The sequence below is a fragment of the Emys orbicularis genome, chromosome 2 (genome assembly GCF_028017835.1).
Source record: "Emys orbicularis isolate rEmyOrb1 chromosome 2, rEmyOrb1.hap1, whole genome shotgun sequence".
NCBI lineage: Eukaryota > Metazoa > Chordata > Testudines > Emydidae > Emys > Emys orbicularis.
This window is the reverse complement of record NC_088684.1, coordinates 137,295,922-137,320,790: the sequence shown is the minus strand read 5'-3', so window position 1 is coordinate 137,320,790 and position 24,869 is coordinate 137,295,922. Positions and strand designations below refer to the sequence as shown.

The 24,869-nt window shown below is 38.6% G+C and overlaps 1 protein-coding gene across 1 annotated transcript; it reads right to left on the bottom strand.

Moving 5' to 3' along the window:
* Window positions 1–9: 9 nt before the first annotated feature.
* CDCA2 (cell division cycle associated 2) lies at window positions 10–22,334 on the bottom strand. Its single transcript, XM_065400166.1, has 13 exons — window positions 21,791–22,334; window positions 19,989–20,116; window positions 17,299–17,452; window positions 16,156–16,367; window positions 14,142–14,229; window positions 12,643–12,881; window positions 12,094–12,181; window positions 6,772–7,025; window positions 6,250–6,301; window positions 5,121–5,197; window positions 4,198–4,335; window positions 3,500–3,683; window positions 10–1,298 (listed from the first exon to the last, which is right to left on the bottom strand). Exons 1-13 carry the CDS (start codon window positions 22,332–22,334, stop codon window positions 10–12), a joined length of 3,447 nt encoding a protein of 1,148 aa, XP_065256238.1.
* Window positions 22,335–24,869: the final 2,535 nt, after the last annotated feature.

The window sequence follows — 24,869 nt, the reverse complement described above, 5'->3', positions numbered from 1 at the left end:
CCAATCTGCCTAGGCATTAGGATGGTTCTCAAAGGATACTTCCACTTCAGACTCCTTTTGGTAATTTTTATTATTGTACACAAGGCTTGCCCTTCTCTTTTTCCGTGTTTGAGTTATATTTTTGGTTTCCTGGGAAGTGGATGCACACATGCTCCTCCTGCGTGTTTTGCAAGAACCCCCTGCAACAGGAACACACTCATTGTTCTCTTTCCCCAAAGCTGAAAATTGGCTCCAATTTTCTTGTCTTTGATGAATGTTCTCAGATTCTTTAAAGATGGATGCATACATCGTCCTCCTCGATTTGCAAGCAGAATCTGACAAAGAGTCCTTGTGAATCTCAGTAGGTATTTTAATCCACACAAGTCCCTCATTTTCTGCATTTTTATGCAGCCTCATACTGCGTCTTACCTTTTTTCCATGATCCTCACTCGCCTTCAAGAAGGACTGTTCTATAGAGTAATGTAGATCACTAAACATTTCTGAGTCATTTTCTATCCGGGGTTCTTGCTCATTAAAATAAGAACTAGAGAGATTGTTTCCAAATGCTTCAAAATGGAGATTCTCAAGTTCAGAAAGGTACATAGTGCTTCTGCCTTTTCTTGAAGGCCTTTTGAACCTTTTAAGACTGGCATCACTGTCAGCTGTTCGTTCTCTTGCAAAGTCTGTAATAGAACATCCAGTTTGAGTATTTTCACTTACACTGATGTCCTGCAGGTTTAAGAACTCTAGCTCATTTAGCATCTCTGAGTTATTTGAAGGATGATCACTTTCCAGTACACATTCATTTTCTATTAAGACATCTCTCGCTTTTTCATGTTCTTTGTCGTCAGATGTATCAAGTGGGGAAGTGCTCTTAATTTCTTGCATAATAGTGTTTAGTAGTGGCAAAAGAGAATTTGATTTTACAATGATAGGTGAAGTGTGTTCTCTCATAAGACTGGGCTCAGACTGCTGACAGCTGGTCTTATTGCTGTCTTCTTCACTGATCTGATCATTCACACAAACATCACTCTCTTTCTGTTCTAGTGACATTAAGGGTGATCCCAGCTCATTTTCTGTTTGAATGTTTTCCTGTATATTAAGCACCTCAATATTAATGGTTGAAGCAGGATCAGGGCCACTGTCTGATGACTGACACTCGATGCCACTGGTGCTGCTGGCTTCTACAATGTAGAGTTCTTTAGTGTTTGGACGTTTGTTTGTTATAGGCACTTTCCTTTTGATTCTTCCAACCACTTTTTTCTGTTCAACGACTTCATTCATAGATCCTATGTGTGCATTACTGGATTTGGAATAATCTAAAAGGATATACAAAGTTTACAATTTAAAAAAGCTATATTGACACAAATTTGCTTGGTTATACTCAAGAGAATACCTGAAAGTAAATGTAAATTTCAAAAAGAGTTTCAATTTATTACAAAGAAGTAAAACCGTCACAGTATTTTACACTCTCCTCCCAAAGAACAGCAGTTTCAAGTAGTTAACATTGGCAGTTATTGTCAAAGCTATTCCGCACCGGTCATCTACCCAAGCATACAGTCTTTCTAGTCAGACCATTCTACAAATAATCAGAATTTTATAGGAAAGTTTGAAAGAGACCGACTGGCTTCAGTCAAATTAATAAAAGGCATAGGGAAGCAGCATACTTTCAGAGGAGGCCTGACATGTTAATGTGCATCAAGACCAGCTAGGCAATATCGTTTCAATCATGGGCAGAATTATGAGCTGCCCAGAAACACTAATCTGAAACAGGCTTTGATACTAGCATTTGAGATGCCTCTTCATTTCCCATTAAGTTAGGGTTTACTTGAAGTTGATTTGAGAGGTAAAATATCACAATTCCCAGTGGAAAGATCACTCCACATTGGGTTGACTGAGAAAATTTAAAGGATCCAGGGGTGCAGGTGAAGGAAAGCATGAACCCTTCCCTCTCATGGCTCAAAGAGAATTTTATTAACAGATGACATGCTCCAAGCTATCATAACCAACATGGCAGCAGGCCACCTGCCTGCTACAGTAGTCAAGACACCATGCTGCTTCTAATCAGTCTATCTTTTCTTCTAGCTGCTTAACTTACTATTGCATTATAGTCACAAGGTCCCCCCTGAAAATTAAATATTACAAGTCATATTCTGTATGCCTCACTGTATTAAATTTAGCACTGTGCACTAAGCTTCCCACTTCTACTATTCCATTTGTTTCCTTCACACTCCTCCTTTGCACTTCCTTTTATGATACACATGCCTGAAACTTTCTTCCTGTCCTGATAGGACAAGCAATTACACTTCTCTTCTTTCAAATCCTTCAAAATGAATCAGAACACTTCCCAAGTCTCAACTGTAGTACCAACTAATGAATTTTTAGTTTAAAAAAATCTTAACTATTTCTTTCCAACCATAACATTTTTGCAGCACTATGAGATACTGATCTTTTGGTCGTCCTGTGCAACATGCCTGTATTGTCTGAGAACTTAAGCTCCCGAGAGCAGGAAACCGGTCTTCTCTTTTGTGCAGTGTGAAGCATATTGCTGGTGTTCAAATAAAAAGATACAGTATTCATGAGGCGGAAATATCAGTTTAACTAAAATATCTATAAAATGGTTGACCCTCACTACCATGAGACAAACTGGAAGCTAGTGGTTGCAGTTTTTAGAAAGGAGGAACAGATCTAGATCTATACAGACTAACTTTGAGGTCACATGACGTGGGGTCACAGGATTCCAAAATCCTGAGAACCCATTCTTTAGAGAACCATAGTTTTGTGTGCATGCACAGACTTACACTATATGTAAAATGTTAAAACAGAGGTAGACAGGGAAACATAAGATTTCCAGTTTGTTCATAGGTGCTTAAGACTAAACATTTTTTGTTTTTTTAAATCCCATTAGGAGTTTGTCCAAAGCTCAAAAAACGTAGATATAATTTGGCAAGTGAGCTAATCAAAACATCCTTTGGGCATATCAGTGATTAACAACATGCAGATTTCAAATTCTTCTAAGGTATTCAGAATAACCTGGCCAATATTTTTCTTTAATGTAATGGATGAAGTGTACCTCTATGGTCCCTCAGTTGTGTCAATCCATTCATTAAAAAAAAATTACAGTAAACTAAAAATCACACAAGATAGTCTGAGGTTGAGGACCTAACCAACCTTCAAAAAAACAAAGTTTAGGATTGACCACCTCAAGGATTTTCTGCCTTACCCAATCACCCCATTTATTTGATGGGCTCTTCTTGTAACAATTTCAATTTAAATTGCTACATTGTAAGAGTGCAGTTTTATCCAGCTGGGGCTTTGTAACAGCACCATAGATTTCCTGGATCATATCACTGAAGTATGATTTTTTTTTCTCCCCCACTTTCTCCAGGATTCCTCTTCATAAGATGATAAAGGTCAGATTTATTAGACTTTTTATATATGCATAGAGGCAAGAAAGTTAACAGCTTTATCATTGATTAAATCAAAAGTGAAAGTGGCTGAAAGGGAGAAAGACTATTACCTGAGAAGAGCAGAATGTGTGTCTTAGGTGAGTTTGGAGAAGATGGTGCAGAAGAGAAGACCTCTGGGATCTCAGGAATTGGGCTCAAAAGAGGTTTCTTGGAAGCTACTTCTCTCTGACCATACAAGGATTTTTCTACCTTTTTCTTTCCTCTTTTTCCTCCATAACTTCTAAGTTTTACCTTCTGAAAAGGTTTAGAAAAAACAGTATTATCCCTTTTAAGGTTTTCCAATAAATCTACATCAACTAACAGTTTATTTATAGGGAGAAGCATACATTTAGGTAATATTTTAAGAAAATATGGTGTAACTGGACCAAAGTTATTCATTGTTGAATACAATAACTGGTATGGGAGTTACATCTTAGAGAAAGCTTAAGGGGTCCTTTCTGTACTATACTGTTGTACGAGGTTTCCCCTGCCTCTCATAAGAGAGGTCTTAAGGAAAATGGTATAAAAGTTATAGATATAAAGGCTATTGGGCCCAGCTTCACCAGTGGTACAGGAAGGGATGAGGGAGAGTGAGACACCTATAAGATAAAAAAAGTGTGTTGGCACTGGCATAAAAACAAACCCGCCAAAAAACATTATGAGCAGATCTTGTAATTGAAGACATCCATGAGAAACTAGTTTCAGGAATCATCTAGGACAGGAAAAATTAAGTGAGATATTCACACAACTGCAGTGTGCAGTTACTTACGGATATACTTTTGGGGGCAGATTTGTTTTCCTTTCCTCTTTGAACCTTGCTCTTTCTTAGATTTTTAATATCTTGAGCATTTTTGGCCGTTATATCTGTCGAGATGGTAACACCAGTCTCTTCTGAAATGTTGATATACTGTTGAGGAACATCAATTCTTTTTAAAAGAGTACAGAAGCCATAACAATCTCAAAGTTATAAATCTTATGTTTATCTCACTTGATTAACCGACGAAGTCATGATAGCAATATTATTGCAGCGGGGAAGAAAGATTTACCCCCACCCCATGCAGTTAAATATTGTCCTTTTTAAATATTTATTTTAAGGAGGGTCTTCTGGCATATCCTATTTCCTCATTGAAGTGCCCCAACCTGTAACTAGAGCTATACACCTCTATGCAGTGAGTCTAGTAAGGGATAGTATTGGAATATGTTAGAATCCTGTGCAAGAAACTCTGTGAGCCACAAGTTCCTGATAGCTAATAGTTGGGTGTCATGCTGCTATTAGACTACTAGGCCAGCAAGTTAACACATTCTTTAATATTGCTAGCTGGGAACACCAATCAAATCACTACCTGCAGCATACTGATCTAACTGTAATGTTAACCCTATCACGCACACATATATCCTGAAGATCTTACAGCAATCAAAAAAGTTATATAGTGAACAGGAATGAAATTTGAAAATTATCAAGAAGAGTTTATAATTGTGCAAGATTGAGTGTGGAAAAAGTAAACCAACTTTTAAAATAAAATTATGAAAGCATCACTGTTTTGTTAATCTTACCAATATTTATTTTTAAAATTATTTAAAGGAAGCTCTCAATCATTTGTCACCAACATCTAACAATACAAAAAGTTGTTAACATTTGAGTTATATGGAAGTTCAATAAAAATTACCAAAAAAAATATTAAAGATACTTACCTTTCTTTTAGTAGAGGACCGGGTTATTCTGGTACAAGAGTTTTTGTTATCAAAGGAATTAATTTCTGTTAAATACACTGGAAAAGAAGAATCTTGGTTAAACTAAGAACAGCAGATATATCTGTCTTGGGAAATTTCAGGTATAACTCCTCTCACTATACACCTTATCTCACCTTTTTTTAATTACGCTTATTTGTTTAGTGTATAAAGTATGCCAAGCCCTTTAAAAAAAAAAAAAAAACCACCATACAAGACAGCCTTTTCCCTGAAAAAATTTAGTCGTAGATCAAAATATGACAAGCAGGTACAAGAAAAACTGAAGGGCTTGGGGTAAGGAAAGGGAGGACAAAAAATTACAGCAGAAAAGTAACGTGGTTACTTAAAAAGAGGTATGCACATACCTTGTTTATTTTTAGAGTTTTAATTTGTTTTTGGCTTTTGTTTGTTGTTTACATTGTAAAAATCCCTATATTAATACAGACTTCAAAACAAAAAACAAAAAACCCAAAACCAAACAAATAGATATATCCAAGTTACTAAGCCCAGTTCATGTTGGACCTCGCAGTTAAAGAGCCAGATTTCACCAGGAGTTAACATTGTTCGAGAGATTGATCCTGTACCCAATCGGGATCAATGGCAAAGCTCCCAATGATTCAATGTGCATGATCAGGCTATAAATGAGTAGGTCTAACCAAAAGAACCTTTTAGGCAGAATGTGAAATCAAATCCTAAATGCTTGCTGATAAAGCCTTTATGTCCACCACATCACCATACATTTTTTACATGCTGATCACACTAGGCATTCAGTTAAAAACATGAAAAACAAGCAGTAAATTCAACTTCGACCAGGCACACACACCAAACAAATTCGGAGGCTTCAGTGAGGTTGAGTTGGCCTACAAGCCAGTGAAAAGTTAACATTTCTGATGCTTCAACATTGTGTCTGGTTTATCCCAAAAAGTTATTTTCAAGTTTTATCAAACAGCAGCATTAAACATAGTTCAATATCAAATGTAAGCATGTGTCCTTGGCATCTTTCCCTAAAATTTTTCATTAACTAAGACACACAAATGCTAAGAGATATCAAATATACAAACTAAGAAGCCATATTATAACCCAACTTTATTACCTTTCCTATTCTCAGGGACTGCTACAGACTCTTGAAGAGGCTTAACATATTCCTGTATTTACAAAAACAAAACAAAACGTTAAAAATCACACACACACACACACACACACCCCTTCTTTCAATATTTCAAAAACTGCTTAAAGTGGCATATGAATGGCCTAATGGAATTTTCCTTTCTTTACAGGATGAAGGAACTTACTAATTGTCACACATACCATGTTTCATAAGGTCTCTACAAAAAGTATGAAAGGCCCAAGAAACAAAATGAGGCTAAATACGACATACTTCCAATATTGTAACAGAATTCACTCCAAATGGCAAATCTGCAGGCAGAACAGCTATGCAGGATGCCTAAGGCAATTGAAGCAAACAATTTAATGTTTAAAGAGTAACCATTCCAAGATGTTAAAATCTGGACTAATTTGACATTTCAAATTTTTTTTTAAAAAAAAGAACAAAATGGAATGATAAAACTGATTGTAGAGACTAAGTAGCCATTGTAATAAATTAAAGCAAACTCACATCACCATCACAGTCATCAAAATTTGGCTGGGATAAAGGTTCTCTCATAGGACTTATTACTGTGGAAGGGCTATCGCTTTGTGAGCCTGGGTTACTGATTGGGGTCGCTCCTTTATGCAATGGTGTATTTGCAGGCAAGGTTTTATCAAATACTTCTGGGCTTAGCTCCTCTCCAAAAGTAACCTTCTTTCTCTTCATTGGCTTTTCAGAGCTGTTCTCATCTGTTGTGTCTATTGTTTTAGTATTACTTCTATCTGTAAAAAAAGATATTAAATTCATAGTGACCTCAAATGCGATTAATGGAAATATTTCACCTTAAATTCTCTTATTTTATTTAGAGACTTGAACAGGCAATTATTTCAAGCACAGAATTCCTAATGAAGTCAACAGGATTTTTCAGTATGGATCTACAGTATTACAGATTTGAGAACTAAGGGAAAAGGAGACAAAAATATAGGAGACCTAGTTTTACAAAAAACTCAAATATAACTGAAGATGAATTGCTTTATGGTAGGAAGAAATAGAAAACTATTGACTATAAAAAAGGAATCACAGAGTTACTCTTTTATCAGGATCCCTCTGAAGAAGCTATTCAATAGGTAAGATGGACTGCCAGGTTCTGATGTATCCAAATATTGCTTGAAAGTTAGTGTTAAATTATAGTTATGGTGAAAATGTTAGAACAATATAAAAAGTTAGTTATCACCTTACATCAGTTCAGTAGCCTGCATGCTCGGGGTCTCAGTCCAACCTGGGAAGGCAGTTATCCATCCACCACCACTGCAATGAGCATCTTTTAAAAACTAAACTACTACCTATCAAAGATAGTCACTTCAGAATAGTGGCCTGGGCTGCATTTAACTCAGCTGTACCTCTGTACAACAACCTGGACCTTGGCTCTGGGGGTGCAAAGAGATAAATGGATGTTGTGTCACTGCTCCTCCATCCCCCCCCCCCCACACCCTAAGCACATTTTTGGTTCCACCTGTGACGGGTTGGATCACAGAAACCCTCTGGGAGCTGCCACCTGATGTGTCAAGACTACTTCTCCCCCCTGCTTTCCCTGCCAGCTCAGGACCCCAGCACCCTGTCTTGCTGAGCCAGACATTCCCGTCTGCTCCAACAAAGACCCAGGGTCTGAATTACTTGTCCCAAACCTGCAGGTTTACCTGAAAGCAGCTAACAGAAGTGTTCCTGTCTATCACTCAGATGCCCAACTCCCAATGGGGTCTAAACCCAAATAAATCCATTTTACCCTGTATAAAGCTTATACAGGGCAAACTCAAATTGTTCGCCCTCTATAACACGGATAGAGAGATATGCACAGTTGTTTGCTCCAACAGGTATTAATACATACTCTGAGTTAATTAATAAGTAAAAAGTGATTTTATTAAATACTGAAAAGTAGGATTTAAGTGGTTCCAAGTAGTAACAGACAGAACAAAGTATGGGCCTGTTATGCTTTTTCTGCTTTTTACAGGTATGTGCTGAAAAGTAACATGCTGGTGGGGCTGTCTTGTCACCATCCCTAGCATGTAAAACAGTTTCTTCCACAAATCAGGTATGTCCCACATCTTTAAAGGGTGTACCACTAGTATGAATTCTTTTGTTTTATCCCATAGGTGAATTAGCAAGACACAAGGTTAACAGCAAATCTACGGTAGACAGGCTTCATTCACACAATTGAACTTGTTTAGCATCGATTGCATTTTCCCAGTTCTCTGTGCCCTCTGGTAGGCACTCCGATGCAGATTCTTCTGCCTCTTTGGGGAAGGCTTCTAATTCAGGCATGTGTTTGGGTCTTTGGCCAGGAAAGGGTGTACTGCAACCATGCCTGCCCTCGGCCCCTCCCTCTGGAATTTCTCTGGGCTGGACCCCACTCCCTTGTGAAATTCCACCCATGCAGAGATTTTCCCCCGCCCTGTCTTGGAGAGATAGTTTTATCTCTTACAAGTGTAGCAAGAACAACATCTTTCAATGGGGTGCTCTGGACCCCTTTGGGCACCCCACTTTCTGTTCCCAACAGGTTAGCTGGATGGACTCCCCCCTCCAGGAGACCTGACCCCCAGGTTTCCCTTAAAACCTGATCCAGAGGAGAGGGGGCTGGCATTTTAAACGCAGACTTTTCACCCTCCTCCTGGGAAAGTCCTTTCCTACAAAAGGTGGGTGGGACTCTCTGCCCCTCCCCCCACCTTCCATCTGGGCTTCCCTCTGGGTCAGACACTCGTGTCCCCCAAAAGGGAAGGTGACCCTGCTCCAGCTGTGGGCTCACATCTACCAGCTATGACAGACCTTTCACTGGCCAGCAAAATCCCCCCCCTTTCACTCGGGTTGGGCTGGCGCCCAGCTACAGAGTCCTTGGGGTCTGTTCCCACCGCAGCGGTCACCAGGACCCCAACTTCCACCTTCGGGACACATGTCTCTGTGCACCCCAGGGCAGGTCCTGCCCCCTGCTGACCTGTAACTATTCCTCAGGTGCTCATTGGACTTACAATGATAGCACCTCTCGGGCTCTTCTGCTTGCACAGGAAATTTGGGGCAAGTACCAGGGGAATGGGGAGGTGACCCCCCAGCCTCCTTTTTCCCAGGGGTAAAACGATGATTCTGCTTTCCCCCGACCCTGTACCCCTCTGCCAGTGGTTTATGTTTGATTGCAGCTTGTGCTTGCTCATAAGAGTCTGCAAACCCAGCTAATTCACCCACTGCATTTACCTTTTTGTCCCACAAATACTGTTTTTCATCATCACTGCACATATTCAGGAAGTGTTCTTGAGTAACCAGATCACATACCCCTTCAAAGCTTGTAATGCCTCCCCCCCCCCCCCCACTTATCTACCAAATCTCTCATTTTATTGGCATAAGCCACATTATTCAATCCAGATCCCCTCTTAAGACTCCTGAATTTAACCCTGTAGGTTTCAGGTGTTTCAAAACCAGATCCTTAAATTTACCATAGTTTGAAGCATCATCAATAGGCATCTTATTGAATATGTCCAGAGCTCTGCCAGTCAATTTTTCTATCAATGTGGTCATCTTTTGATCTTCAGGGATGGCATGGAGGGTGCATAGTATCTCGAAGGTGATGAAATATTAGGCAATATCGCTGGATTCCTCATACTGTGGACACAGTCGCTCCCATTTATGGATTTTTGGGGAAGTGGAGCCAGCAGGTGGAGCGTTTTGTCTCTTCGACTCCATTACAGCCAGTTCATGCTTCTGGGCCTCCCTAGCTGTCTCGTGGGCAGCTGTCTCTGCCTCCACCCTTGCTGTCTCTGCCTCCATGGCTCTCTTGTGGGCAGCCTCCTCCCTCTCCATCCACTCTTTTATGTTCATTTTCTCTCTCTTTTGCTTCCAGTCTAGCCAGCTCTAGTTTGTTAGCTGCTTCACTGGTACTCATTTTCCTGCTTTCTTCTGCTGGGCCACACCCCTCTGCAGTTCACTGAAACTGGGATGCACTCAGCTCAGTGTTCAGACTTTATTTTGCTTCCTTTTCTGTCCCTACTTCCCTCCACCGAAATAAGCAAACAGAAAATAACAAACCAGTCGCCACTTTGTCTGTTCTCCAGCCACCACACTTAAAACTCGCTTAAAATCACTACCAGTATCTCAAAGCAATCAGCTGTGCACAGATCCTGCTTGACTATGCCACTGTGATGGGTTGGATCACAAAAAAACCCTGGGAGCTGCCACCTGATGTGCCAAGACTACTTCCACTCTCTGCTTTCCCTGCCAGCTCGGGACCCCAGCACCCTGTCTTGCTGAGCCAGACACCCCCGTCTGCTCCAACGAAGACCCAGGGTCTGAATTACTTGCCCCAAACCTGCAGGTTTACCTGAAAGCAGCTAACAGAAGTGTTCCTGTCTTTAACACTCAGATGCCCAACTCCCAATAGGGTCTAAACCCAAATAAATCCATTTTACCCTGTATAAAGCTTATACAGGGCAAACTCATAAATTGTTCACCCTCTATAAAACTGATAGAGAGATATGCACAGCTGTTTGCTCTGACAGGTATTAATACATACTCTGAGTTAATAAGTAAAAAGTGATTTTATTAAATACAGACAGTAGGATTTAAGTGGTTCCAAGTAGTAACAGACAGAACAAAGTAAGTCACCAAGCAAAAAATAAAATAAAATGCGCAAATCTATGTCTAATCAAACTTAATACAGATAAGATCCTCACCAGTTCCAGAATGCTCCCTTTTACAGATTATCTCCTTTTAGCCTGGGTCCAGGAAAGGAGTTATGCCTATGCCTATGCGAGACAATTCCTTCCCTGCTGCAACACTGGGGTCTAGCCCTCACACACTCCATCTTCTTCCATCATTCAATTGCAGTCAGCACTCGGGTAAGACATGGTCATTGTTTAATAGCCTGCATCAATCCTACACAGTAGTTTAAGACAAAGCAAACTGAGTCACATCTAACTGACATTACAAGAGTAGCTTAGACAGGCGGAATCCATAATGCAATAGGAATTTGGCCAAATTTGTAATTTGGCCAGGAAACAGGGAAAATACCGTAACATTTAAGAAAAGAATCATAGAATTTTTATAACTTCAGGTGGTCAGAACCTCAGTTTGACACAGTATAGTGAAAATGGCACCTCCAGAACTACAGTATGCCCTGGAGTATTAAGTACTGAGTCAGAGGGTAGGAAGCTTGCTACTAATCAAACCAATTAATACTTCCTGGTCTTAAAAGTTCTCCACATTAAGAACTGACTCAATGTCCAACAGGATCACAGCTCAAGATGGTATTTTGGCCACAGGCCAAAAAGTAACTTCTTTTACCTACTGTAAGCCCTTCTGTCATTTGCAATTTCAGACAGACAATCATATAATCCTACCGTGACCAATTTTTCACAAAAACATTTTAACTTTGAAAGTATTTTAAAAGTTATATCCCAAGGATATTGCCGTATATTAAATATTCAGTTTTCTTACATCTCCTCACTATTAAAAAAAATATATATATTAAATGGGCACTGTCCACTTGAAGTCATGTTTCCATCTTAAAGTTTTGTACCTGTTGTTGTATAACGGCAAAGATTGCTGAAAGAAAGAAATTAGTGATATTGTCTTCCTTCCCCCCCACCCCCATTCACTTTGAGAATTTGATAGTTTCCTTTTTCTTTGTTCGTTGTACTACCTATCCCATGAAATAGGATGACATTTGTGCACTGCTTACTTACACTCTTTCCTCAAGTTCTGCAACAAAGTGACCAGTAGCAACAGCATCAAGTTCAACTTGACAGTGTTCCTTTTAATTAATGGGAAATAAAGATTATGCCAGTTTAGAAACGTATAAAAATTTCTGACCTGTTTGCAGTTCTTCACAACTTCTTGAAAGATCAGAGAATAAAAGAGGTTCATTTCCTTCCATGCCAGTAGTATTGCTTACGAGTTCCTATTAAGATCAACAGTGTTACTCCTGTCTAATCAATACAATGGTGTAATACACCTATTATTGTTATAACGCTTGCCTGTTCATGTTTAATTTATACAGTGTTCAATTTTGAAAAAGGATAATGAAAGTCATTTTCTTTAAATAATTCTTAGTAATCAGCATAAACTGAGCATTAGATAATCTTGTTTTTTAGAATGTGTACTGTACATGTTGAAGGCCCCCTGAAACTTTCAAAATAAATTAAGACAAACCTCGGATATGAAAAAAAGGTCACAGACATACCCCTTTCACAACCTAACAACTGTTTAATACAACTTCCAATGCATTTTGTTATACCATTAGTCAAAAAAGATGTTTCTTGGAAAACATGGTTCAGTTAAAAAAAGTTACTGAGTAGTGAACACAGTAATGCTTCTTTAACGTTTCAAGTTTATATTTATGAATGAGATCAATACACCAACCTTCACGTTTTCCATCAGTAGTTTTACTGGTGTTTTCTTCAGAACAGATCGAAGGCAGGAGGAGCCATTATGTGATTTTTCACTGGATGGAAGGTTTCCCTTTTGTGGTGGCGTAACAGGTGGCATGGTTTCATCAAATATCTCCAAGCTCAGTTCTTCTGCAAAGGTAACTTTCTTTCTGCTTAGCTGCGATCCAGTATTACCTCCAACTTCCTCACTGATACACTCAGAAGTAATATCTTCAAAATGAATACATAAATATCAAGATTTAAGGGCTTTAGATGTAATGTTAAAAAATTCAACATTTGTTGCAATACATGCATGCTGCTACTTAGTCTCAAAAGCTGCTTAAATGTGTGAATTCCTCAGAAGTTAGGTTTTTGGTGTTGTGGTCTCCATTAGAGATGCATTATGCATGAGTTACCACCATACAATATCATATATGGTAGTTTATTTCCTGTGTTTAAAATATAGCTGCTATAGTACTGCAATTATTTTCTTTTCTATTAAGATTGTGTCAGCATTTCTGTTATACTTCTCTATTTTCTGGAGGTTTAACATGCAGTTAAGGGAAATGGTCAATGAGAGATGGATTATCACACTTTTATGTGAAATCTATGTTAATCATAAAAGTTCCTTAATTATAATCTCACCTTTCTTAGAGTCTAATGATATTTCTATTTCAAGGAATGCTTCAAATAATTACTATTTATGTGACATATAAAACTTTACAAAAAACACATTCCAAATTGTTGGACTAAATATTTTGAGAGCTGGAAAACTGTTTTTATATGAGTACTTAACTCCTCATTAAAATAGCTTTTAGAGCTGCAGTACTTAAAGAAAGGAAACATTAAAGTATGAATGAAGAGGCATTGAAACTTATTAGAACGTAAATTTGTAATGTGTTGTAATGCTTGTTAGTTATAAAATAAAGTTTTTTAGAAGAGAAAGGCTTTTTAAAGGTAACAACATTAGAGGTTCAGAAAAACAAAGCAAGTTCAGAGTGATTAACAAATATCAAAAATTACAGCAAAAGAATCATTTACATGAGACTGTTTCCTATCTTTGGGTTATTTTCTTTTCTACACTCTTGAGAATCTCCTATTACTCTTGTTGGGGTACAGAATACCTAATTTTCTATTAAATTCTCATTTGCGGATACAGACTAACACGGCTGCTACTCTGAAACCTGTCATTTAAAAGAAGCATTTCCTAAAATATTGTAGTTTATAGCAAAAAGAGCTGCATAAATCTGGGAACCAGATTAATTTGAGCTTCTCTGCAGCAGCAATTGAATAGTACATTATCATCCATGGCACTTTTTTGCCAGCATTGGTAATACAGCACAAAGCAATATTGACTTCTGTTGTATTTGAAACTCCTAATCATAAAGAGATAGCATCACTGCTTGTGAAATGGAAACATAATTAATAAGGCATATTTAGTTTTCAAGCTTCTAATAGAGTAGTAACAAAAGTAGTGATGAATCTTCTTACTGCGTGGTGTCTTTGGGATGCCCGTTAGTGGAATAATCTCTAAAGATAAGCTTCCAGATTCAGTAATTGGTGGCGTACAGGGAATTTCCTAGAAAAAGGAAATTATAGCTCTTTTTACCAGAATACTGATATGCAAGGAAACACAGTAAAACAGTTTTCAAAAATATAAAAAGTCATGGATATTTTTAAAGCAAAAACTTGAACGCAGCTTCGTTACTTAAAGTTATTAGAAGTGAACCATAAAGAAAATTTATTTTGTTTGTGCTCATTGAAATTTGATTCTATGTCTAAATAGTCTTTTTAAAGGAGTGGTTTCAAATGCTTATTTTTCACCTCTGATGTATCAACTCTGATCGTCAAGGTAAGACAAAGAGGAGCTTCTGGAGGACAAGAGTTGGAGCTCTCAATCCTAAACTGAAGGGATGGGGTGCTGAATCTTTTACCAAAAAAAAAAAAAAAAAAAAAAAAACAAACTTCTCTCTTAAGGTGTTTGCCAAGTGTTTCAGTTAAACAGCAAATAAATCAAGAACCAAAAAAGTTAAGCTTTCTGACTAAACATTCTCTCTCTCTACAAATGCTCAGTTCCAGTCCTCAAAACACACACACACAGGGAAGGCAGGCAAGACCTGATATTACCAATGTAAAAAAATCAAATCAAAACCAACCCCCAGCCCCAAATTTTAAACAGGAGACAAGCCTGAGACCCATTTAGAAGAAAGACGAGCATAAAATATTAAAAGGCTTTGCAGTTCACTTGGAAGGCTGTCAGTACAGGACCAAATAGGTAACTTTCTAGTCTATCTGTAGGCAAGGACGGTGAGGTAACTGTTGGCAAATGGTGACTTTAATAACAACTGCTGCTTATGACTTTTTCCCTTTTTCTTTGAGCATATAATGCATGTTAAAGAGTCAGGTAATATTCCTTCTGTAGGAATACAGTTTTCATTATCACATTATTAATCTCTTTAGTTGACTTTATTGCCACAAAATATCAGCAAGGCCAAAAGCTTATCAGAATTCAAAAGAGGATTTCAAATGTATGTAAATGAGAAAAATCAGAGGTACATTAGTTGGGAATAAAAATAAGGAAAATAAAGTAGTAATATATTTCAGGGAACAAAGTACCGACTAACTAATGCGGGTTAGGAAGAAACTTCCCTAAGAGCTGGTTTTTGTTGCAGGTTACTTGCACCTTTCTCTGGAGCTTCTGGTGGAGGCCACTATCAGATAGGACACCTGACAAAATAGACCAGTGGACTAGCAATTCTGATGTATGGCATATCTTAAGTAGAACTTGTATTACATCCAGTAGGGTTTCTCTCCCCTTCCCCTATTTGTGCAGAGGCAATAACATGCCTTTTTCCTTGAAGTGGAGAGGAATGGAGAACCTTTGTTTTGCATCTCTTCTGAATGATTACATTAGTTAACCGACATGTTCAAATTTGTCCACATGAATCCCATAGTTGTAACAGGCAGAACCTAGAGCACACATGGAGGGTGTTTCCAATGAAGATGTATTGCTCCGTACCATTATCATCAAGCTCTACCCTCACGTAGAACTTTGAAGTGTGATTTGACCTATGTACAAGAAATCTACAGATGCCAAATGTAGTAAGTTACAAAATTGAAATAATATTCATTTCTGTAAATGGAAGTTGTGAATTAAACCTGTGTGTGATTACAAGACAAAAGATAACATTGTCTATTAGAAGACTTTACAGTAGGCAAACACATTTTAAGCCTACGCATGTAGAAAATTGAAAAAAACAAAACAAAAACAAAAAAAACATCCACATTGTGGTATCAGGCCCATAATTGCTGGTGACAGAAGAGGAACTAAGGATGACAGAGGTGGGGCTAAATTTCAATGTAGTCAATGCACCAGTACCCCCAACAGATTTTTGCTCCATCAGCAGTTCCACTGCTCACAATGTGAATTTAATTCCTACAAGAGGGATCTGCTGATGCAATTTCATAATTAATTCCCCTCACCCCCTTAAAGATATACACATACCGTTGAAATTGTAGCAGTAGTAGTTTCAATGATGGGCACCTCCTCTGGTGGAGAGACAATCTTGCATACCTGGATACTGGCTGGAGTTTTATCACCATTAGTTAATTTTTCTTTCCAGTTTTCCCTGTACGCAACACTCTTGCGTTCAGATGCTAACTCTTCACTCAACTGAAACTGTTCATGCTGTTTTGTAAAAGGTGGTTTGTTCTGAGCTGCATTTGTAAGTTAATAAAATAAACAAACCTTAGATTTTCCATGTAGATCATTTACATCCCTTCACTGCATAAGCTAGATAAGCTAGAAGTCTCTCTAGTCAGACAAAATTAAGAACATCTTTTGAATTCTATTTTGCAAGTAGTACTATATTACTTATTTTCATTTTCTTGGGGGTTTTAAATAAAGCAAACAATCAAAACTAGATGGTTATTTTGTGGATGGTATGGAAAGCAGTAGTATAAAGGGCTCAGGTAAGTAAAAGTAGAATATAGCAATGTATTTTCTGGCATCTTTTCTATATTTACCATTGAGCCACATTAACTGTTCATGTGCAACATCTGTTAATTTCCTTTTCCTATTGGATGGCTTAGAGGCCTTAGGGGATAGGGCAACTTATCAATAATTTGGAGTTCTTTCAGCATTTGAGTACGTTAATTATATATCAAAGAAATAAAATGTAATTTCCAAATACTACTGCATTTTTGAAGAAGGTACTGGACACCAAATCTTCACACAATTGGAATTGTTACCAGAAATGTAAGGACCAATGCAAAATTTGCAAATAGTAACTTGATTTCAGTCTCTAGATCGATGAATTCATTATGAAAGAGGGGCAAATAATAAAAACACATTCAATGAAAAGTAAAAGACAAGAAGCCTGATTAACTGTCCAAAAAGTATACTAACCATAGTCAGAATAGTACTACATAAAATTTTAGAAAGTAAAAAACTATCAGAGAAGTCACTTAGGCAACAGATAAACACACTGGACCTTTCAGTTAGTTTACCTTTTTATTCCGTGAAACCATGATTCAAGATTCATCTTGAAACTGGGTTATTACAATAGAACAATCATTTTTCTATTCAGACCAAAATTAAATTACTATCAACATTGCCATTTTTGGGTTGCAGATATAGATTACTTACAATAGCCTGCTGCCTGGGACACTCTCTCCTCCTGCGAGAGCCCAGGAAAGCAAGCCCTCTCTTCGTCCTCTTGCGCTGACTGAAAAGATGATTGGAAGGCAGATATTTTATCCTTTAACGAGCCAACATTTTGATGTTTAAAAGGGCTGGCCTGCTAGGACATGAAAAAAATAATCCATTTATGCTCTTTAAAAAGTTGAAACTTACAAATGCTGAAGAGGAATAAGTATGTTAACACAACAGCACAAACTTAATCAAAGAGACAAATAAGTGCATCTTAAAATGGCCTTGTGTTTCACTTGGATACTGTCCCCAAGTTCTATGATGAAAAATGTAGAAAAGGGATTAATCTCAAATATACTACTACACAACAATACAGTTTGACTCTCTCTCCTACACTTGTCCCTCCAAAGCAGTTTGCCTCTGCCCGCCCCATTCACATTCATGTAAATTAAATTGTATGAGTAACAGCATCTTTCTATATTTTAGACATAACTACATACAACACTGACATTTTATAAAAAAAAAACATCTAGAACTCCTGAATATTAAATTCCCCATAAGAAATCAACCTCCAGTTATACCTCAGAAGAAGAGGAAAGAAAAAATGGACAGTTAAAAATTTGACTTCAATGACATGTTAGAGTGATAGTCCAGTGAAATGAACACTGGACCCCAGGTCTTCAATATGGTCAGAACCTTATGATGCACACAGGCACTTTATGATGTAAAAGGATGAACTGAACATATGTAAAAAGCAACTATACCTTAAAGTGATATTACAGGATATTAACAGATATGTACATAATTATAGAAACGTTGTTTGTGACTCCATAATTAAGGCTGAGTTTTGTTTTGCGCTTAAAACAGGAATCCAGCCTCTTATGTATGAAAAAAAATTAGCCTTTCCCAAACTAACAGCACTTTAAGTACAGAATGAATTATCTGAGACTTTAAGATCCATTACTTCATCTAGGAGTTAAAAACTGGGTTAATTAAGAAATTTAATATTTGTGCATTTTTAAAAATATGCCTTGAACAGTCTTAATACTTTGTAATTATTGCAAAAACCAAACATTACAAATCCAAGAAATTCAGGAGCTATATGTACACCTATAGGAAATCCAAAAATGTAAAGGTATGACAACACCCATGTAAGGCATTTAGCCCTGTAGTGACACTATGAGAGGGGGGGGAAAAAAAAAAAAAAAAAAAAAAGTGAATGATTCTTTCAAGTCAGTCTAATATAATTGGGACCACACCCACTAAAATGCCTTTGTCATAATTATACTGTTATTGCAGGGCAGAGTTGAGATTTTTTTGGGCAACTTATATGTGCATCTCCATACCTTAACATGTTCCGAATTATTCTAAACGTAACCTTAATTCAGAATATCCTGGGTTTGTAATGTTGGTTTTGAGATAATTACATCACTGTAATATTTTTTACCTTTAGGTTTCTACTATCTACTCTCAACCTTTGCAGTATTTAAACTTGTTTTAATATTCCAATACAGAACAAAGTTTTTCAATCCAATAACTCAAACATATGTACACACTTTGAGGAAGTTTAACAAATGGGCTGTAAAGATTAAGCTGTAAAAACAGCCTCAGTCTGTTCTAAAGCAAAGTTTTTAAGTAGCCCTCATCTAACATGTTTGCCTCTAAGATTTTTTAAAAGGAGGTTCATTAACATTACTTGAGCAACAAATATACAAGGAAATAGCTAGCAAAGCCTGGGGTGGGGTACGGGAGAACAAGGAGGAATGAAGAGGGTGTTAACAGTTTTAGAAGTGTAGCTTTACCTTCACATTCTTTTAAGCTAACTCTTTTTCAATAAATAATAATATGAGTTACTAAAATACATTTATTGGAGCCAGTTGGCCTCAACTTTAGCTCCCCACAATTCTCAGTAGGAAAAGTGTTAAGTATCATAAGTAAGTCCATTGTTATTTCTATTTTTGTTTTCTTCCTTCAGACTTGCCTTCTCTTTCCTTCAGTACAGGTTAGGCCTGGTCTACACTACAGTTAGTTTGACATAAGACAGTTTACGACAACCTAATTATGTCAGTGTACACACTACAGCCTTGCTCCCACCAATGTAAGTGCCCTACTACACCGACATAATTCCACCTCCATGTTAGGACGATGCAGTGTCTGCATAGACACTATCTTGTCAATTTCACAGCTCTGCTGGAGCCCTCACATTCAGAAGAAAGCCCAGCTCCTGGCTCTCAGCTTGAGCTCTGGGTGTGGATTTCCCTGCCAGAGGCCGGAAGCCCCAGGAGGCTTCCCTCCCCAACCTGCTACCAGGTAGGAGGCAAGAAGCCCAACGGGCAGCTGGGCTCCAGTGGGGAGCTGAGAACTCTGGCTCTCAGCCCCCCTCACTGTCCCTCTTCAGTTGGTGGAAGCACTCCTGGTGAGGACACACACCACCAACAGGTGGGTACTGTGGACATCAGCCACCACAGTAATTACTGCGGTGACTAAGTCGACATAACATAGGTCAACTAAGATGGTAGTGTAGACATATCCTTAATCTGATTTTCTTCCTATTCAAAATCTAAAGTAAAAAAAGCTTGACTATAAAAGTGAAATGGTGAACATTGTCACATTCATTCAAGATGTGAAATATTTGAAGCTGATTTCCTCCACTAGCCATATTGCACAACTCTGAAAAAAATTCCCACCTTTGTGAAAGGGTCTTCGGTTCTGTTCCTCCTTTGTTGGGCAAGATATCGAATAAGGCTATTATTTTCAGGGGAACCCCGTACTCCAATTGTAGATCTGCGCCTAAGTTTTAAAGCCATGGATTTCCCTGAAATGAAAACAATGCAAGAAGAAAAACACAATGAAGCTTCAGGAGAACACTTACAAGTCTGTTAAAATAGCAGGGAAATTGTACAACACCTACATTTTTGTAATAGAAGCAAAGTTTTATATTTGCAATGTTGTCTTCATTAGAAGGAAAAATAAAACAGCAAGCATTTGAAACCTCTCTCTCTCTCCAGAAAGCATAAAACAGTTTCCTCTCTGGATAAAAAAGAGTTATCAGGCAAACAGTACTGCGATGCAGAAAGTTAGGGAGACCAAGAAAAGGTCTTCACAGAAAGTAAAAACAAAAAGGCTTAAAGGAAAAACTTCCTCAAATCAATCCTTGGTGTCCCTTTCCTTGGCAGCATGAACGTTCTTACACTCAACACTTCTCCAGAGTACAAGACCCAGGAGATAGAAAGTTAATGCTGCAATGATCAACATAAGCTTTCACGGAAAGTTCTGCTGGAATTTCCACAGGGTTTGGGGCTAAGAGTGGGAGAGAATGGTGCCATGAAAGACTACCCTCCCTCAGCTCTCTAGCATGGGGGGGGACGGGGACGGGACACATACAACAACCCATACATCCCCAAACTGAGGCCTAACACTGTTTTTTTCCCTGGGGGGAACCATATTGACAGTTCCTAGATAGGTTACTAAACATGTTTAACATCCTGCTTTGCACTTTTGTGCCTTTAAACAGGGACAGTGGAAAATTGTAATGTTAATGTAGCTAGAATATATAAAAGGCTGTGCAGTGGAATAATCACCATTACTTTACCCCAGTGTAAAATGATCATAATTTGGATTTCAAGAAGCCCTACTTACGGATTGTGAAATTGCACACTTAGTTGTACTTATGAGTCTGTGCCACTGACAGAAACATCAAAATTTGGCTATAAAGCACATGGGATGAAGAAAATTCCCTGTGTTACTTTTGCAAAATTTCCTCCAGCTGATCCTATTCCCATGATCTCATGTTGGCTGAGCACAGCTTTAGGAAGTCAGAGTATTTCCCCTCTACCCAAGAAAACATATGATTAATAGGAAATTACTCTATATGCCAAGTACGGTGAATGTTGGACAATTCCTCACAATTTCTCTCTCCTGCACTATTTCCAACTCACTCTTATAAAACCTGTATCTGTTATTACCAGAAATGCCCATTATGTCGTATTACTCTGTGAATGAAACGGACATCCACCCAATCAGATAAACCATTCAGAAAATAAATCAATTTGCCATTTTACATGGGCATATCAATATTTTATATTGAACTCAGCATATCTGCATTATGGGTGTCTTATGCTGTGAGAAGCCAATTCTGTTGCCTATTTCAACAGTATTTCCAGCTACGTCAGCAATCTTGGGATTTTTATAACAACTTTGTTTTGTTTTAATTTTTTTAAATAGATGGATTTCATCATAAATTAAGACCCTCAGATTTCAAATAAGTTCTCTTGACAGCTTCCACCCACCACATTTCAATCCAATTTAAGAGCATTTTTCATTTAAAAGTGGTCTCAAATGCCCTGAAATCTTCTGGAGATGGATTCATGTCCACCATTAAATATTTAAGGGAATGTAAATTATGCAAGATACCAGATGTGTTCTCACTCACATATGAAGCACAATATTTTGAAATTTTCATTTTTAGAGTCACCTTATCAACCCTTACCTACAGATGGCTTAGCAGTAAAAGACTCTGGAGTAATCCCAAATTCAGCTATTGTTACACTAGCAAAATCAATAGGTTTCTTCATTAGTTTCTCCGATGTTCCACAATTAGGTTTTACATCTGCTTCACTTTTGTTTGGCGTCAGATAGCTTGCAGCACCCAAAAATGTAGGTCTGCCTTCTGAAAAAGGACTTTGCAGTTTGTCTAATGTCAAAAAGGACAAGGAAGGTTCAAGTAAGTTTCCTGTTTGTTTAACAGAAAGGCTTTCATTAACTGTCAGTTTACTATCATCCTTACTATTCTGATATGATTTTCTCCCCACATATTTATTGCATTTCACTCTGGGTTTCTGCACATTTGTGGGGCTCCTGCCATTTAAATTTTCCATTTCTGAAACCTTTGTGCTTTTTGATTCATCCACTCTGACAATCTTGTCTTTTGAAACAGGCATAGAAGAAATATCTCTATCTTCTTCAATAATTCCTTCCATATTTTCTTTTATGTCAGCAACGGTGTTTATAATTTGTCTAGATTGTCTGCGCATAGTCAGTGCTGTATTCTGAGCTTCCAAAAAATACAATCAGTCTTGTTGCTCTCTTGTAATCAAGGCTCTGTCAGTAAGAACATGTTTATGTTTTTTTGTAAAAGCAACAGCCACAACATGCAGACATTGTAAAGTTGTTAGAAGATGCAGCTGTCCTTCCTATGGAGGCAAGTATGAAATGTTAGCTATGAAGTTTATTGTAAATATCAGATATTATATGCACAGTATTCTGAAGTATGTGGATGTCTATATTAAACACACACACACAAAACTATGCTAATGCAATATTAGGGTAGAGATTTCCAAATCACCAAAGTCAGAAATTTCAAGCCCCCTCCCAATCTATTTTAAAATCTTGCCCCTTGTGCATATAGTTTTTTGTGTTAATACTACAGAGTGACAATTTTAATGTGCAGTAGAGTTCTGGTTTATATAAATGTCACTACTTAGATTTTTTTTGAGACTTTGAAATCTCGAGTCACAGATCTTGCATTTAGTTTTGTCACATTGAAATAAACATTAGACTTAAGTGTGTAGAACTATCGATATGATCGCATTGGAGCTCTGAAGCTTAATTTGTGGCACTTATCACACACTGAATACTAGATGCATTTATTTCAATGTATGATTGAGAGTTAAATGTCTTCTCCCACACATACACAATTAAGCATTCAAACATACACTTGGTCAAGATTTTCAAAAAGTGAATGCCTAAAGTTAACTTCTTAAGTCTGTATTTTGGTCTGATTTTACAGAAGTACAGAGCACCCACAACTCCCACTGACTTCAAGATCTATTGGGAGTTCAACCAGTCATACATTGTAAAAGGGCTGCACTACTAAAACTTGCACTGCACAGTCTAGAATCCCAGTTATCTTTTGGCAGATATTGACAACACCACACAAACAAGAAAGTGAGTACCAGCTAGCACATTCATTAGGGAAATCTCCAACTTCTGAGATAATGTTCATCTAAAGCATAACAGGACAAATCAGTTTGCTTATTTAAATAAAAAGAAAACATTCTACCATCCAAAGTAGGGTAATAGGATAGTGTCAAGTTAAACAGAACAAAAAAATAAACAACCCAAAATTAAGCCCAGTATAGCACAAGTCTATAGCATCATAACAATGCTTAATTAAGCTATGTCACAATGTGACTGACTATTATTACAAGAACATTGCAAAGTAACTAATGTTACAGCCCTTCATTATCAAAGCAGCCCCTCCCACTTTGAAAAGCGGAAAACTGCTTTGGTACATGGCATAAGTAATGTGGGGAAAAAGCCGAGATTGCCGAGTATTAAGGGTAGGGCGTTACTTTAAAAAAACAGATGCTTTTAAAGAAAAAAAGCCTGCTGTACCATGCTGTGCACGTGGGTTTGCTTGACAACCACACAATCCGGTCCTTCTTCCTAACCACACGTACCTACTTCTAATTGTTTTATTGTCCCCTTTGTTGTGCTAACATCTGAAGTTAGATTGGAAGCTTTTGGGGGTACAGGAGGTGTCTGGCATATGACTGGGCAACATAAAGAAACGGAAGGTGACGGGGATGGGTAGAAAAGAGGAGAGTGGAACGTTTGTTGGACAGGCACGCTAGAAGCTTCACACCTGCTGGTGCACGTTCCCCCCCTCCCCCACCCCCACCCAAAGGAGGTGCAGTGGGGGCCGCAAAGAGAAAGGCAACTAGACTGCACTGGTTCTCAATGGTGTCACTGGAGGGTGTAGCAGCAGCTGACAAAAAGGCCCTGCGGGGGAAGGCGAGAGGGCTGCGGGAGGGGCAGCGGAGAAGAGCGCCAGTGCCCAAGGGTCTATCAAACAATCTCCCCCTCCCCCCCCGCGTATAGATCCAGTTGTTTCCATGGGCATTTTCTCAATTTCTACAATACCCCCTCCTCTCTCATACGCCCCTCCCCCTCTACCTCCCACCCTCGCTCATTTCCCCCTCCCTCTACCCCCCACCCCCATGTCCCCCTCCCCTTCTATCCCCCCATCCTCCCTTTCATATCCTCCCTCGATCCCCCCAGCACTCCTCTCTCTCTCTCATATCCCCCACCTCACCCACAGCGGTTCCCGAATCCTAGACGATCCGACCGAGGGCAAAACTACGGCTGATGGGCTGGACCCGCCTCTTCATTCAAACTCACTTCAAGCCCTGCACATGCGTATTCCTCCGCAGGATCAACCCGCCCCGCACCGAGAGCCGCCCTCCCTCCTAGCCGCATCAATCTGCGCACATGCCATCCAAACCAGTGGGGTGGCAGGAAGAAGGCCACCTCCGGCAGGTTTAGGGGCTCAGATAATCTCTGAGAACCTCTGCGAGGGACAGGACTATTTTCCCTGCAGCGAGTCCCGGCAGCGCGCAGGAAACACGGCTTCGACGCGATTGGATAGCGTATTAATTTTGAAATACAGCCCATTAAACGGCCGGTCCAGCCCCACGTGACACACGCTAGCCAATCAGAAGTCTAGGGAGTAATTTTTCATGCTGTTTGGCCATCATCCGTGACGCCCTGCCCTTCTCAAGCCCCCT

What these genes read in the sequence shown, in the direction of transcription:
- CDCA2 (XM_065400166.1), bottom strand. Translation starts at nt 22,334, where the DNA reads ATGCGCAGACAATCTAGACAAATTATAAACACCGTTGCTGACATAAAA. An exon ending in CATCCCAAAGACACCACGCA is followed by an intron (nt 12,882 to 14,141) that starts GTAAGAAGATTC and finishes TTCATTTTGAAG; the next exon opens with ATATTACTTCTGAGTGTATC. An exon ending in TACTGATGGAAAACGTGAAG is followed by an intron (nt 12,182 to 12,642) that starts GTTGGTGTATTG and finishes TGATCTTAATAG; the next exon opens with GAACTCGTAAGCAATACTAC.